This window comes from Dendroctonus ponderosae, unplaced genomic scaffold (genome assembly GCF_020466585.1).
Source record: "Dendroctonus ponderosae isolate FM_Combo_2020 unplaced genomic scaffold, Dpon_F_20191213v2 Dpon_F_20191213_194, whole genome shotgun sequence".
In the NCBI taxonomy this organism is placed as follows: Eukaryota; Metazoa; Arthropoda; class Insecta; order Coleoptera; family Curculionidae; genus Dendroctonus; species Dendroctonus ponderosae.
This window is the reverse complement of record NW_026018104.1, coordinates 17,421-34,063: the sequence shown is the minus strand read 5'-3', so window position 1 is coordinate 34,063 and position 16,643 is coordinate 17,421. Positions and strand designations below refer to the sequence as shown.

The window sequence follows — 16,643 nt, the reverse complement described above, 5'->3', positions numbered from 1 at the left end:
TTAGTAGTAGTTCTAGTCAAAACAGTTTATTTTATAAGGGACTGAAATGTTATAATGAGTTGCCACGAGATGTAAGGTGCAGTAATAGTCTTGGTATCTTTAAAAAATCTTGTGTTATATACATAGCATTTGATTTAGAATATTTTTAAATTTTTGTTAAATGTTTAAAAATTGTATTTATTTGCTAGCAAGAGCTATTAATAAAGATATTATTATTATTATTATTAATATACCCGCGACCTAGAGAGAGAGTTTGCCTCATTCTAACGATGTTGTCTTTCCGAAGAGGTTTGCAAATATGAAATTTTGTTTTGTGGTTCATAGAGTTCTTATTGGTTTTAGTCTGCTCCTTTTGCATATAAAATTGCTTTTTTGTATATTTGCTAAATATTAGGAGTTACTGGTTTTCCCTCAAAAAAAATTTTAATATTTTCGGAACCGTGATTGTTTATAGCCAGAAAATTCTGTTAAACAGAGCGCAAATTTTTACGTTGGTTTTGATACTGTATGTTTTGAACGGGTTGGGAAACTTAGGCAGTAAAAAACAAGTTTGCTTAATACACTTTTTTGAACCGTTAAATGGATTAATACCATCAAGTTGTGTTAGATTTGCCCGTTTTCATCGATATGCCAGTAGCCAAGTACGCCTTTAACGCCTAAGTAAGTTGCTTAAATTGTTACGAATGACGCTCTAATATGACGACCTTATAACCGTTTCAGGATTTTTCACGAATAATTGACTAAAACAATATTGCACAATAGAAAGATATTAATTTTAACAGAAGGATGGATATTTTGCAGAAGCTGAAACATTATAATTACCTTACTGTTCCTGTATCTAGAAGTTGTATGAGGACCAATGAGTTGCCATGTGACGAATGAAGTCCTAAACGTTGCGGGCCACGTGTTCCACCTTAATTATGTTCTTTTTGGGAATTATATACAGGATAAACAAAGAGCACATCGGACAAATATCTACTCCCAGCTGAAAATATAAATTTCGGGGTGATTTACAAAGTACGAAATCAAATTACTGCTAACGATTTAATATGGCCTGGATTTTGCCCACGATTTGGCAAAAGCTAAAATGGTAATTTTTAATAAATGTATTTATAACTTCCGTTCAGTTTTACAAGTTGTTGGTAGGCGTATTGCTAACGAAACTCACCTCGACATTCTTATGGGCATTGTGTATTATTTATTGTAAATACTTCAGCTGTTTCGATTTACTGTGACAAAGTTAATATCCTGTAAGCGATTACAGGCTGATGTTAGGATCCTTTTTAATCAACAGACCAGGAATTCGCCTTAAAGATTTACATTTAATTTTGAATAACGAATAATTCTAATTTAAAGCGGGTCATCAGTAACTGACAATTTATATTAAATAATGGAAAATGACACATAAACATTTTTTTAAACCTTATATTTATAGACCATTCATATATCCAAAATAAATTACAATAGCTACAATTACAAATTTGGCATAATTAGGAATATATAGGGTGAACGAACTAAATTATCTCATATTACCTCACTTCGCAATTACTGTTTTTTCAGTATATGCCATTGTTCCTTGTGAGAGCTGACTAGATCAAGTCCACTTTTGCTAACTTAACAATTAAAAAAAATATTTGCAAACTTTTATTAAACACAAATATTCGAATGTCAGAAATATCACGCTTCGGTGGAATCCATCTTATTTAGAGAGGTTTTCTTCACTATTTGTCTCGGAAAAATAAATTGCTAAACTAAAAACAAAATTAACATACAAAACATGTCAACTATGGTAAATATAATAAGCTGCATCATTTTTTGTCTTCATGATTGGCGTTGGGAAATATTTTACTGATAAGTTGAAAATTTTAAATAAACTTTCAGCTTTTAACAGAACCAAAAGCAAGTGCGTAGTTCCATATCAAAACACAAACTTTCGAATGTAACTGTTTTTAGAAAGAAATTTAGGATTAAACGGCATTATTATTTTCTTTGTGGATATTCTACACAAATATACGACGTCTGATATACCTACAGATTAAAGCAACTAATTAATATGTTAGTTATCAGGTAACGGATAATAACCTTACATTCATGATATTATCAAGTAAATGTAATTAATTAGGACTAATGGTATTGACATGTATGGTATTAGTTTACTTTTAAAAGTTAAATACATTTTTACGATTTAATTAAAAACAAAAATGTTTCAATACTTTGGCTGGTTTTTGGTACATTGTCTGAATAGGGAAACATAATTGCTATTTTGAAACCGGGCTCCAACATCTCATCAGTCGACTTAAAAAACTCCTTCGGAAATGAGCTTAAGAGAACTATTGGCGATGCACCTAACATAAATCAATCAGGCGCTGAATAAAGTTTGGTAAGTATAACTGCTTAATCTACACGATCCATATAAAAAATGGTATACCGTGATAGCTGTAGGTGATATGTACAGATTTACAAGTGATATTAGATAACGATGATATTAGGTCAGGAATGAATATTATATTTAAATAGCTATTGACAAGATATGGAACATCTAAGTCTCGTTTCATCAACCATTTTACATAATAATAAAATAGATTATCAGCATGTGGGTGAAGGGTCTAAATCCTCAATTCCCAGTTGAAGTTAAATGAAATGATGTTTGGCGTTTAGCTTATTGAATGCGTTTCTTTGCGCTAAACAAATGTTGCTTGTCTGGAACAGTAACGACGCAAGTACAAGTTGATGCTACTGTTACTACGAGAGACTTAATTTGTGTTTTCAGATGCTAGTAGGTATTTTGAAAAACTTGTAAATTATGTCGAAATTATGTAAAAAAAAACTTTGTCGGAACTGTTCCCTATGGTATGGAGGCCATTAAAGGGCAGTAAAATAAAAAGCTGCTTGCATGAAGCGCAAAATCTATAATTTTGGGAAACCTAGCACGCCTTCAATTTCATCATTTGTTTTTATTGTCATTAAACAATAGTAACGCCTAAAGTTCGAAACGTGAATATCAATATTTGATCAAAATAATATCAAATTCGACAAATCAGATTTGCCTGATGTTGCTATGTTTTATTCGACTGGGCTTTCAAAGTACACGCAGTAGATGTTACATGAATCCTTACAGTCATCACACGATTTAAGCATTGAAACCGCAAAACTATTCATCTAGGATAAAATGTTGAGAACGGTTGTTGCAACAGCCGCTTTGCTGCGGGATTTTGGCGCAGTTAAACGGTTTTTACCCACACGACAGTCTCCAAAAGGGGCCGGTTTGAGCCGGAATTGCAGTGATTTCCACGGGTTCATTTTGAAAATTTCTAATAATTATTATTTTCTGTATTCATCAGAATCCCAAATTATATCCTTAATAATCTTGAATATGCCATGATGCCTGATATAAAAGAGCTGTAAGCATGTGTACTATTTTAAAGTTATTCGTACACTAGTTACTTTGGTTAGCCCAAATAATTTTTCTCCACCAAATTGAACGTGAAGTATTAAATTTTTCATTTAAGCGAAAGGTCTAAGATAGGCATTCTCATGAGTCAGTGCCACATAAGCGAACCAAAATTATAAAAGTTATCAAATTTGCGACTAGATTTATAATTGGTGACTACACGAGATGAATACAAAGGAAGAGACGTACTCGTATTTAAATAATAAATCACCCAAAACGCTAAACATTTTCGCCTGTTATTCATCTATTAATGAAGGAGAAAAAATAATATATTAAACGAATACGAAACGAACTCGTAAATTTTTGAAATTGCCCACAGACCTGAGAGAGTATAAAACTTTTCTCGAGGAGTCGTCCTTACTTCCCAAGTAGTTAATTATTAAACACCAAATTATTATTTTACAAATCAGAATAAGAGTGGCAAACTGCTGGAGGAAAAGTTGCTAAGCATTCTGTTTTCCTTTGATGTTCGTCACCTTAAAGGCTTCTGGAGGTAATTTTATATAGGTTCTTCTAGAAAATAGATCAAATATTATGAACAACCAGCACGAAAACTCAAATCACTGGTAAATTGTCGAAGCAGAAAGTACAGTTATAGCAAGTAAAAATCAGCGGTTCAAAAAAAATAGTTGGCTGTTCAAATTCACTTTATTATTGGAAAGCCTTCGCGTTCAACGGATAATTTACAGGGGAATACATATTTGCCCTAGTGACTGTATGCAAGCAATAGATTAAGGGCACGGGTTATCGGCTTGTTCGATAACCGTTAAAGCTTGCTGCAATACAGCGAAGAAACAAGTTATTTATTTTATTTCACGTGGCCGGAAACGAGACTTACTACAATTTCTAAGCTGTATAATTTACAGATATGAAATATCACAAAATAGAAGTATAATTCTATAATTATGAAAACAATGATAATTAATCGCTGTCTGATAGTGATTTCTCTTCGTGGTCAATTTGTAGGTAATATAGATAATATCTACAACTAGATTTATTAGTGGGTAACTGGGAGATAGTCATCAATAGTGTTTCGTGCCTTTAATTTAGATTTTTGTACACCTGTAGTATCGGAAGAAAATAATTTATTCCCAAGTGGCTTTTTTGACAAGCATAATAAATGGATTTTGGAAATCCAACAATTTCCTAACAATCATTCTCAAAAATATAGGGATGACCAAATTTTATTTTAAACCTGATCGTCAAAATTTCGTCAACTTTAAGATATTTATGGATTTTAGAATTTTGGCAATGAGAAATTCTGTTGATCTATTCTGACCTGTATTTGGTTGTTTGTAATTGTCGCCGTCAGATTGAAAATATTTAATCTCCGAAAACTAAAAATATTCCCAATCATATATGGAGAACGATTTTTTTTAAAATCGACATGTCAATCTGCTTGAGTTTAGAAAAACTTGAAGAAAGCGTACTTTATAGGGACTACTTCCGTTGCTGAACGAAATACCATTACCTCAACAGGTTTATAATAACACGTTTAGCCTGCAGGTACCACCGTTCAACTAATTAATTAAACTCTTTTACTTAATGGTAAAATGTAAATTTATGCTTTCAGAAGTGGGTGCTAAAAACTTCAGTTCAAATTATGAATATTCTGCGCGGCAACCAAAGTTGCAACTGCTTCAATTTGAGACCAAATGCCCATGTTTCTCTTACCAAAAGAGGTCACATCGTTTTAGTTGCAGTTTTGTTTCTTAATTTTGTATACTTGCTCAGAGATACGTGAAGGTACATGTAGATGAGAGCATCGGTATAGGTCATAACGGAAATAAGGCTGCCATCGAATATAAAACAGTGTCTCAAAAGATCCACTGAAAAAATAAGCAATACATGTTTATTTCATGACCTGATTCTGCCTTTCTAATTTAATCTGCATGTTTTCTTGCTTTTGATATATTAATATTTTATTTCGCATGCAGAAATATTGCCTCTTTGATATTTACTGCTTCTTCTGGCTCACGCCTAGCAACTTGAAAGCAACGTGGGGGTAAGTAATGTCGGGAAAAAGAAACATGAAACCCACAACGTGATCTCCTTAATACAATTCACCCACTGCTTGACAAAAGGTTCTAAATGCATTGTAGGGAAAATCCCACACCCAGAATTTCGATTACGGGTATTTTAATGCAGTTAGAGGTATTTTCCTGTTTTCTAGAATATGTTAGAATATATTACATCTTTTAAGAACGGTAACTGCTGTGAAATGACGAAACAGTTGGAGTTAATGTTTTTGTTCATTTCGCCCTTGTTAAAGATATATGGTTTATTACCTGAAATTCGTTAAGAGTTTGCTTCATGACGTGATCAATTTTATTAAGTTATAATCCAGAGGTAACGGAATTTCCGCATAAAATCTGTCCCATGGGAAATCAGTATTCTGACAGCGAGTTTCTGCATCTGATCCTTATTTATTATTTACATCACGACGTAGTCGTTAAAGCTGAAGTCATTATCGCTATTAACAAGCTGCACTGCAGCAGGAACGATGAACTAGAGCTTCTCGAAGAGTTAGCGTGTTGCATCGCTGCCGGCTTTTCTTCTGGAAACAACAGAAACTTTCGTTAATGCAGAGCCGCAAGTGTACTACCCCTAATTTAATTCTTTTCAACGTAATATCAAATCAATTTTGCATTTGCTGCAATATTATTATTAAATTATATGATTATTATACAATAAGGGTTCAAATTTACTGGTAATAAATTGGCCAACCACATATCCATTACGAAATATTTGCGATGAATTAGTGCTGGATGAATCGGACATCAGTTTCTTTAGGATTTCCCTTTTAAATTTTAAATCTCAGAATGTAAGGTCCAAACATCTCAACAGTTTTGAATAGAACGGTGTCGCGCATGTTGCCGAAGTTTCCAGCAAAAATCTGAAGATTTGTATATCTCTTATGATGTCTCTTTACACAGCCTCAAAACGGAAAAGGAGATTTCCTTTGTAGAAATATATCCATAGCATGGATTGAGTGTCGTGACGACAATTATTTTTATGGTATTTCTATTATTTAGCTGTCGGCTTGATAGTATTCCATAGGTGTTTAATTTAATACAAACCAACTATATGGCGCAGTTAATTTTTTCTGGAAACCACTGACAAAATATAGACGAAAGGCAGCACTTCCAGGCTGCTGTGTATGATATTCAACAGCAAACTCTGATCAATTTGTACACGACAATTTCGATTCACAGGAAAGTATTTATCTTATTGAATTGAATGTACATTAGTCAATTTTACCTATACTCATAAGAAAGTGCCACCGTAAGTATTGTGAAAATATTGTTGAGTCCGCGTGAATGGGCTGACATAAATACATACTGCTGAAAAGAAGTATAAAAGGTTCCCTTTTGTATTCAATAATATGTCTGAATTTGCCGTTGAATTTTATTGTAGAGAATCAGCAGGAATATTTATGGAGAATGGAGTTGAGCACGGGGGTATCTCAATTCCCTTGGGAACCCGTAAATAGTAGTAACTGTAATTCGACTTTAAAATATTTTTCGCATTGAATGCAACCACTTGAAGGGCTTTAGCAGTTCACAATACGTTATAGGACTCGTAAATCGATAAGTTGATTGAATTTTATGTGCCAAAGTTTGAAGTATAGAGCATAGCGAGTTTCCACAAGCTTATTGGCTAGAAAGTTCAAAAATAGTAGTTTAAAGGTTGATAATGTTTAGAAATAATACATATCAATAAAGCGATTTGAGAATTTATAATCAAGCTAGACTAAATTAAAAAGGAAGATATAATGATGCAACGCATAAAAAATCAAGTATAAAATAATATGTAAATAAGAAACCGGCTTGTGGGCAGGTACCTCAACACTTCGACAACAATTTTAAAGGAAGAGTACCAGCGGTTTGTTTTCTCAGTTGTTCAAATTATTATAAATTTCCTTACATTGCCATAACCCGGTGGATTAGATTTCGTCACTGTGCTTTAATGGGAGAAATATAGACCATCAAAATATGTACATATACATGTGAGAAATGGTACAAAAACATCGGGCGCAAAATGGTATGGATAGCAAAAATAAACCAATACTATTCCAATAAGCATCACAAGACGTTATTTAAGTGTTACCACTACAGAAACTTGATCGCATGAGTAAAATACGTCACCCTTTTTCAATGAACTTAACAATTCAACGTTTACTAACAATCCTGGATTGCTGGGTCAATAAGTAATGGTAAAGGTGACGGTAATTATCATTAAATAATGATTGCAAGGTCAGCAGAATTGAGCACGATTTTCATATATAATCGCAGTTATATCGTGTTAGTGTCCAAACGTGTCCGATTATTTCATATCTGCAGAACAAACCTAATTTTTTTTTTATTCTCTAAAGCTTACAGGAAAACCCTGCAGTATTTAGGGTGACAACCAGATTGTCCGTAAGTATACATTGTAGGCAAGATGCCGGATTTTGCCTGACCAATGAACCAAGATAGAACTCACTTCCATAGGCCTTTTGCCAATCAATTAGGCTAACAAAGCTTAAGACCCGCGTATATAGAGATTGCATAGAGGAAGCAGATTTATTGGCGAGCTGTTGCTATTTTCGGCAAATTGGGTGTGCTGTGATTTACTTAGGTCCCACAAGATAAGGTCTCAAGCAGAGAGGACTTTAATATTCTCCTGTCCTAATTAAATATTAGTTAATCAAAACAACGAATTTCGTGGATTGAATTCAACCCATGCGAATCATTAATTAGTCAAACAGCGGGTTTTCTATTAGAAATTTGATAGAATAACTTTCCAACATATACTAGGAATTTTTCCGAATTTATAAGTTTGCATTTTAAGGAACCTTATTTTAATATGACTACGAGTTTAAAAACCATATTAATTTGATCTGTATGGTTAAGCCACTTTTGCTGATTTCTGCAAATAATTAAATATTCCAGTCAGTTCACAGTCGTTAAATATCTTGCAAATAAATTTTGGCTTATTATTGTTACGACAATTTGGGTGTAATGTAAGTTCCAAAGCACTTTTATGTTCCCCCTTTTAAAATAAATATTTACAGGCCATATCAGCAAAATTAAGAATATCTGAACAAAAATTAATAGTTTAAAAAATTAACTCCAAATTTGAAACAAAAAGAATATGCTGGGAACGAGAGAAACGTTTCAAGAATGAGAAGAAATTTAGTAAACAGCTGGAAAGGAAATTGCTGGTAATCTCCTCAATGGAAAAGAAAAAATTAAAACACTATAAAATTGTAGAACAAAATCGGAAAAAATTTTGCTTATTAAAGACAGGTAGTAAAAGAACTCCTAATCAAATTTCTGGAATAAAACAAGCTCAATTTTATAAAATTGGCTCATCTTTTTCTAACACTTCTTCAAGCAGCAATTTTATTTATTTTACTGTTTGAGCAACATATTTGCAGCGTTCGTGGCTGTTATATGTAATTATATGTAAGTTATTATGCGTCGCTGACATACTTCCTACTGACATCCTTTCAATTTAAATTTTCCCTTTACTGATACACTTAATAATTATCCGACCCTTCGTAAGACCACGTTTTACCATAATTTGTAATTTCAATCTTCTCTAACGTTTCTGGCAAAATATTTTCGAAACGGATTTTATTTACATGTTATAAATATTAAAATAAATGCTGCTGAGATTGCCATTTTCGGTAGGGGATTTGTTTTTGTGAATCTTTATTTGCCGGAATAATATTCTTTGTTTATTATCACAAGGAACGAGATGGAAACGCAGGATGCAAAAAATCCAAACGCTGATTTTCAAACGCAGACCTAAAGGAAAATAATGAATAATGTATAAATGAAGCGGGTGATTGTAAATACTCCTATCTTTTCCGCCATTTGTTTTTATGACAAATTTAATTAGACATTTAAAATATGAACATAAGTAGATCATTTACCTGAACATTTTATAGGATTTAATAATAAATTAATTATTTGTACAGTTGATATCAATAACGACCATTATTCTTTAGATAACTGTTTTCATAATGCTGCCTTTTTAGTAGTAGTTGCCTATGTGAAGGTGAACCTATTTGAAATAATTTGCGAAATAATCACAAACTTTAGGTTGTACGTTTCTTATGTGCCCTTGTAATTTGTTTAAATTGTTAATTTCAATTAGCTACTCTACTCCCTTGCTATCAATTGTTCGTCATTCACTGCTGACTCGAATATCATGAATTTTAACATAATCAATATTTTGATTATTTTTAGAATGACAATAATTTATTTAGTAAAAAGTAGTTTGTGTCCTCATTTGTTTGTGTTCTACTAGACACTTGTTCAAAATTACTTGAAAATCTGTATAAAAGTAATTCATATGCCGGATACTTCTGTATTAAGAGCATAAACTACAAGCTTGAGTACTTAGACTCATGTAATCACGTACATTTCTCTCCTGCAGACAATTCAAAGCTTTAATACCAGTTTTCAAAATGTATGTAGGGCGAAAGAGCACCTAAGCAGTTTTATTCAGGCAGTTAAATTAATTTTAATATGAGTTTAACGAATGAACAGCATCATCTGTAATGATAATGCTTTTACAAAACACATTTATAAAAGGCAACGTGGGTGTATTTGCTTAACCTAATAATTGATCACGATAATACAAAATATGGTTATACAAAATTGATTAATTATTAGCTTACGACATTAAAAAAAAATATATATTTTTTTTTATTATGTCAGACAAGGCAAATAAAAGCAAGTAAACTAAATGTGGTAATACAGGAAATTCCACATCAATTTTCTAGAGTCTAGAGTATGGCGAAGCGTATAAGTCCAATATAAACTTTACAGCTCTCCCATGGATTGCTATGTTACGCTAATATAATCTCTAATGGATGCCATATATTGTACAGCAACGGCTTCATTTATTTAAGTGTTAAGCTATTACGTTAAAAATCTACTTGCTAATCCAAAGAGCATACTTTAACTTTGAATGACTGCTTGGCATTACACTTTACAGCTTTAACGCGCCTTCAGATATTGCTGCACATTACTTGTATTAGAAAAGCTTGTGCTCTGGTTCTTCGTCTAACCGAAACAATACAATATAAAGTTGGAAAAATATTTTTAATTAGTCCGAAGGTGTTCAAGCGAATTGATTCTAATAGTTAGTCACAAAGCCAGCAGTCGTGTATAGAGAGGGCTGTTTCCATTAACTCGTTGAATGTGAAAATTGATGCTGCAGATGTAAAGAATACAACAGATTGAGAAGAGGAGTGAATGTTAAAAATAAGACAATGAATCAAGGAAGAAGCTAGACAGAAGCGTAGAAAAGTTAATATCGTTGGTGTTTATAGCCGGAAATTTACAGAATATAGAGGAAACACTTTGAGCAAATATATCAGGATGGATCCAAATATTTCCAAAGGAGTTGATCAAGAAAATAAGAAAAGCTTTGAAAATCAAAAATAAAAGMGTAAGTTCTTAAAATCGATTTTTTATAAATTCAATAACATAATAGTWGCAGATTTAATTGATAAAAATGAAATAAAAATACACTSTTTAAATTTAGCTTAAAGAATTCATAACAATTCATAAAGTTAACACACTAGTTACTTGCGAAATTCAGCTAAAGAAAAACGACTCAAAAGTTTTTWCAAGGTTCAGTTTATTAGTTTAAAAAAGATGGTATGGGTAGCAAAGTAAGGACCAATACCAGAGGTAAAATTACAGAGACTCATAGAGGAAATGCACATGGAAATAGCCAAATATAATGAAATATGAATATGGTTAATAAGAAATGTCACGCTATCAACGCAAAGAAAACAAATTCGATATACATTAATCGAAAAACGTATGCTTTAGCGGGTAACGAAGCGATTCCGGACATATAAAGGACAGTTTCTATCAAAAATTCGAGGCAAAAAAGACTGCTACATAAACTATGCCACTACTACATGTACTCGCTTGCATTTGCATTTTCAAGAATATTTCTGATTAAGCATGCAAACAAAATTAGTTTGCCGTCATTATACTTATTATACCTCAAACGAACTTCATCGACTTCAAGCATTGTTTTTTAGAATAAATTATATAGCATATGTGCTTTCCATGAGTTGGAATTTCCCAATCACATAAAAAACGGTCGTACGTTCGAACAAAGTTGGGAGTTTGGAATATTTTGTTTGCTTGGTGTTAAAATTTATTGACGGCATGTAACCATAAGTTCTGGCAGAGGCCCTGAGCAATCTAAACAAATTACAATAGTATCGATCTTCCCATGTTGGCCATGCAGGTTTAAACTAAGGGGCCAGTCCATCAGATTAAATGCGGTGTCGTAAATTATTTGTGTAATACTCTTTTCATTACTAACACGATCTTTATTAAATTTACTCTTTATTTAATGTAACTCTGATTTTAATGTATTAGACAGTATATTCATATTCATATATATTGCATATATATTCATATATACTGTCTATATATTCATTCAGAATATTGATATATACTGTCTAATATATGTCTATTGTATAAATAACCACAATGTGGACACCACCCAAAGATAAAAATGAATCTAAGTTCCTCAATACCACAAATTTGGCTTGTAGTCAAATGATACATACACTGTAAATCCAGTCCATACACTAGTCCAATTGTAAATCCAAGAAAAATAATTTCAAAATTTCGTGATGGTGTATGTATCAAACTATACACTAGTAAACTTAATTAGTAGCCTTTTACTCGAAGGCGGTTAAATATACGGATGCATTATACTTCAAATTTATTATACTTATATCAAATGTGAGTGAATGAAAATAACGACCAAGCAATTGCGTCATTATATCCAGATTTGTAGTGTCGAAACAATTAGAACGCCCGAATATTAATAAAAAAGATTGCAGGTCAATAACTATATAATTATACGACCAACCCTCAGCAAAATCATTAGGGAAGCGGAGGTAATTAATTAACCAGAGCTTATTGATTACGATATTTATATCCAAGTATAAATACATGCCAGAAAAAGTGCTTGCTGTCTACAAAGCTGTAGTTTTAAAATAAAAAGCAATCTATGCTTGTGCATATAGCAATTCCCCGTAATAGACATTGCACATGCCAAAAGAAAGCTGTTTATAAAATATTAACAATTGCTTGCATTTCCATTTCCCCATTTCCCAAAGAGAACATGCCTCTAAAATTGAAATGGTGCTGTTTTATGTGGAGATGGTACATGTACGTATATTATTGAAGCGTTTGCATTCAGCAGATAGAAAACCCGACGCCTTCTTGCTAACTGCTGCGCTTGTTTTACATCATTTTTCTTTCAAACGTGCATTCTGATTATATTAGCGAGTCGTAACGTCATAAATTAGGCTTTTACGACATGCAGAAGGCAAATAGATTAATTACGGAAGCTTTAGCTAAAGCTCATACTTATGGCATTAAGCAAAAAAGGTGCTAATACACGTTGCTTACAAGTTTTTGATTTCACTGAGTCGTTACTATATATTCATCATTTACATTACAAATGTCACTATTTATAATTAAGTAATTGAGTGTAAGTACAATGATACTGCTTCTTTTGAGAACTTTACTAATAAACCATTGGCAATATTGCAAAGAACTATTCTAATGACGATCTATATTTTTTGGGCATTTTATTTTATTTATGTAGTTTGGGAAAATATATTCATTGTCGATGCAATTCCATTTCAATATAGATGTTCTACTATACTTAGTTACTAGACTGCCTTTAATTTCCTCATTTTTGAAATTAACTCATAATAAGTATTAATATCCCTTTAATTTTTGTGTTACCAATTATTATTGTTTTTATAATATAGCAAGAGCATATTTTCAGAAGTACCTAATGTTAAAGTTAATTGATATTAAGAAGATGAATAATTTTTAAACTGCGTACAGCAACAAGAGTTTATCAAATCAATTAAGTTTTTAATTGTACAACATAGTTATTTATGATTTATTGCCATCGAAAGTACAATTGACTTTAGAATAATTCCGAAACTCAGTTCAATCAACATGTATTTTGGCACTTCAGTAAGTACTTTAAAAATACGTTAACTAGTGGTTAATATCATACCTTTCACAGTTTTGTACCTGTATCGAACAAGGGAATGTAATCCATAAAATGTATTAAGTTAATAAAAGAAAATATTTTTTTACAAAATTACCTCGAAGAGTTCACACTACGACATGCCTATGTATTAATAACGAACGAATTATCCGAATTCCAAATAATTATCCAGGGTTTGTGGTATGTTATGTAAGTTTTGTCGCTGAAATCTTCAAACATTTCTGATGATTTCAATAGAGATTTTGCTATTTAAGCAACAGACACTTCTTAATAATATTTCATATTAAATGAGCGCCTAAACGTTAAAAAAGCGAAACCAATGTTTCCTGAAAAAGAATGAAAAATATCTGTATTCAGTTCAAGCTGAGTTCAAAATTATAATTTCACCAAATAAATTTATTATGTCCATCTCAGAAAATCACTTTTAAACAAGCTGAATGAGTAATATATTGGGCATCATGAAAAATAAATATTTACTGATTTCACTGTTCTAATAACAATGTTACTGAATAAATCATAATTTTTTGACCAAGGTTCAGTTCAAGACGAGATCGATTTCAGATCTGAAATCGAACGTACCACACTTCCCAACCAGCAGCTTTGCAGAGTACTTTTTAAAATTCCTCTACTGACGCATTTTTTATAAATAAAAGTACTTACCCGCAGTTGCATTTAAGACATGGACATTGATGGAAGCTGGAACTGCATTACTAGGACTACAAGTGTAGTTTCCGTTATGACTTTTATCCGCATCTTGCAGATGTAGTATGCTAGAGCTTCTGCTTTCCACCACAGAAATTCCCTGATCATAGTTGATCATTCTCTGTTCATGGAACCAGAAGACAAAAGCAGGAGGTTCTGTAGAATGTTTTAAAGTGCAGACAAGTCTTAGCAGAGAACCTGCTCGGATGTAGAGTTCTGGAGCTCCCTGTATTTCCGCTTGCGCCTCTGAAAACAAATTAATTGTTCACATTTCAGTCTATACGGATATCTATGATGTCGAAATATGATTCCTCCATATTTAGATTAAAATTAGTTCGTTTACATAAGTTTGAAAATCACCAAAGACTATGCTACAATATGAATTAATCAACACATATTTATTGAAATCAAGTTCAAGATACTCAATCTCCTGCAAACAGAGCACCCCCATAATAATGTTTGACGGCTATGCCTAAAATATGTCTTCTATTTGGTTTAATTTGGCTAGTTTATAAACCCCAAGACTAAAGAATTTGAGAACTTGCTTGGAGAGTTTGGTACTACTACAACCGGCGTTTTCAAGGCAGCTCGTTCAAATTTTCAAATTACCATGGTGAGCGTTAATATCCGTTAACTGGTGAGAACTCAAAGAACAAGATTGACCACACCACCCAACATGAATCATGTAACACCCCACCTAAATATATGAGATTCAGCGCTTTGCTATTATCTTATTATTCAATATTTTTCCAAAAATAGTTTACTTTGTATGTAGTAAGTAACTCACATAAAGTTATCCTAAACTAGCTTACATTTCCATTTTCCAAATTGAAATTAAAATTTGGTTATTATCATTAACATGTACTGAATCCGAAAGTTCAAACGAGAACATGGTTATCTACTTTGTGCTCTCTGCTTTATTATGCCACCACATATTAAACCATATGCAAATAAAATGTTTAATAAGCAGTGTAAATGGCAATAAAAATGCATGGCCATAACGGCAATAACAAAATGAATTTGCCCAGTAATTTATACGGAAACTTTGCCAAATATAGTTGTTCCGTTGTGATGAAAATTTGAAGCATTTGTTGCACGTTATTTCAGTAATATATTTTTTGCATGGAACGAGATATGAATAATGATCATTGATTAAAATTGGACTAAAATGTTTCATTTTGAATTTAATAATATTTATTTGTATTCTGAGGTTTAAATTTATAACGTTACCAATAATATCCATTATGTGTGCAGGCATAATAATGAGAGGTATGAAGCAAATGGTTTGCAGTAAATCATATAAATAAAATAACAATATTTTCGTAAATACATTTACCAATCAAAATTTTTTCAAACCAGCGTGAAAAAAAATGTTGAAATTAATTGAATTGAAATAAATTTCGGCATACTTAGCCTCAAGCGAGAAGAAATATAGGGCTATTTCATAAGAGAAATTTAAAATAACAAATTTGATGAACACTGAAATGTTACTTTGGCGTTTTGACAACGAATTTTCTATCGTTTATCTATAATATAGGTAAATCAAAAAGAAATTACAGATTGAAAGAAAACGTTTTTATTACCAGTTCATCATAAATTAAGTGAGGAAATATTCGCGTGTTCGAACAATGTTAAATTTGGTGCCAAGTACCTTAATAAAGCTATTGTAAAATTAACCGGTAGTGGTATTACAGTAGATTTAGTGTTTAATTTGTAACTAGGAATAGTAAGTTGAAAGTTTTCAAAAAGGGTCTTTAAAATAATTTAACAATTAAATAAACAAATGTCGACAATATGTTGATTGCTCAAAGCCATAAGACATTCAAATTTTTGAGTGGGTGAATTTATTGAAATCCTGCTCAACGTGCTTATTAAATTACACTAAAATTGGTCTTTGTCATTAACACTGAATCAATGTTTCAAAATTTACAGCATTTATGCGGCGAAAAATACATATAGGCAATAATAATTTCTACCACAACTTGATTTTTCCTGAAATGATTGTTGTTACAATGGCAAACTGTTGCACATGTTATTAATATAGACATTTTAATTACTCAATAAATGTGAAGCAATTAACGGGTATTATAAATTTTAAAAACTGTAACGAAACAAATTCGGGATTCGTGGTTAATAACAATTTAAGTCAAAATTGATATTTGGGATGCATACAGGGTGATTCAAAATTGGCGTCATTCCTCTGAAGGTGTTGTCTGGGGGTGTCTCGGGAGTACAGAAAAAATAGTAAAAGAAATTAATTGTTATAAAAAACTGAGAAATTTCCAATAAACTATATCAGAAGTACGGCAGCAATGCTTTTCAAGGTAATCTGCCTAATTAACATTGGGCAAATACCGGTTGCTTCGTAATTATTTAAAACTCCCGTAACCATGGAATTATACAGTGACAATAAGATAGACAA

At 32.0% G+C, this 16,643-nt stretch overlaps 1 protein-coding gene across 1 annotated transcript in view; it reads right to left on the bottom strand.

Moving 5' to 3' along the window:
* Nucleotides 1-5,761: 5,761 nt before the first annotated feature.
* Nucleotides 5,762-16,643, bottom strand: part of LOC125503335 (neuronal growth regulator 1-like) — a 17,188-nt gene continuing 6,306 nt past the window's right edge. The window contains exons 3-4 of the mRNA XM_048663425.1: nt 14,180-14,467; nt 5,762-6,008 (exon numbers count right to left, since the gene is read on the bottom strand). Coding sequence (XP_048519382.1) covers nt 5,890-6,008; nt 14,180-14,467 — 407 coding nt within the window. The 3' untranslated portion in view covers nt 5,762-5,889. The remainder of the gene's footprint in view (nt 6,009-14,179; nt 14,468-16,643) is intronic.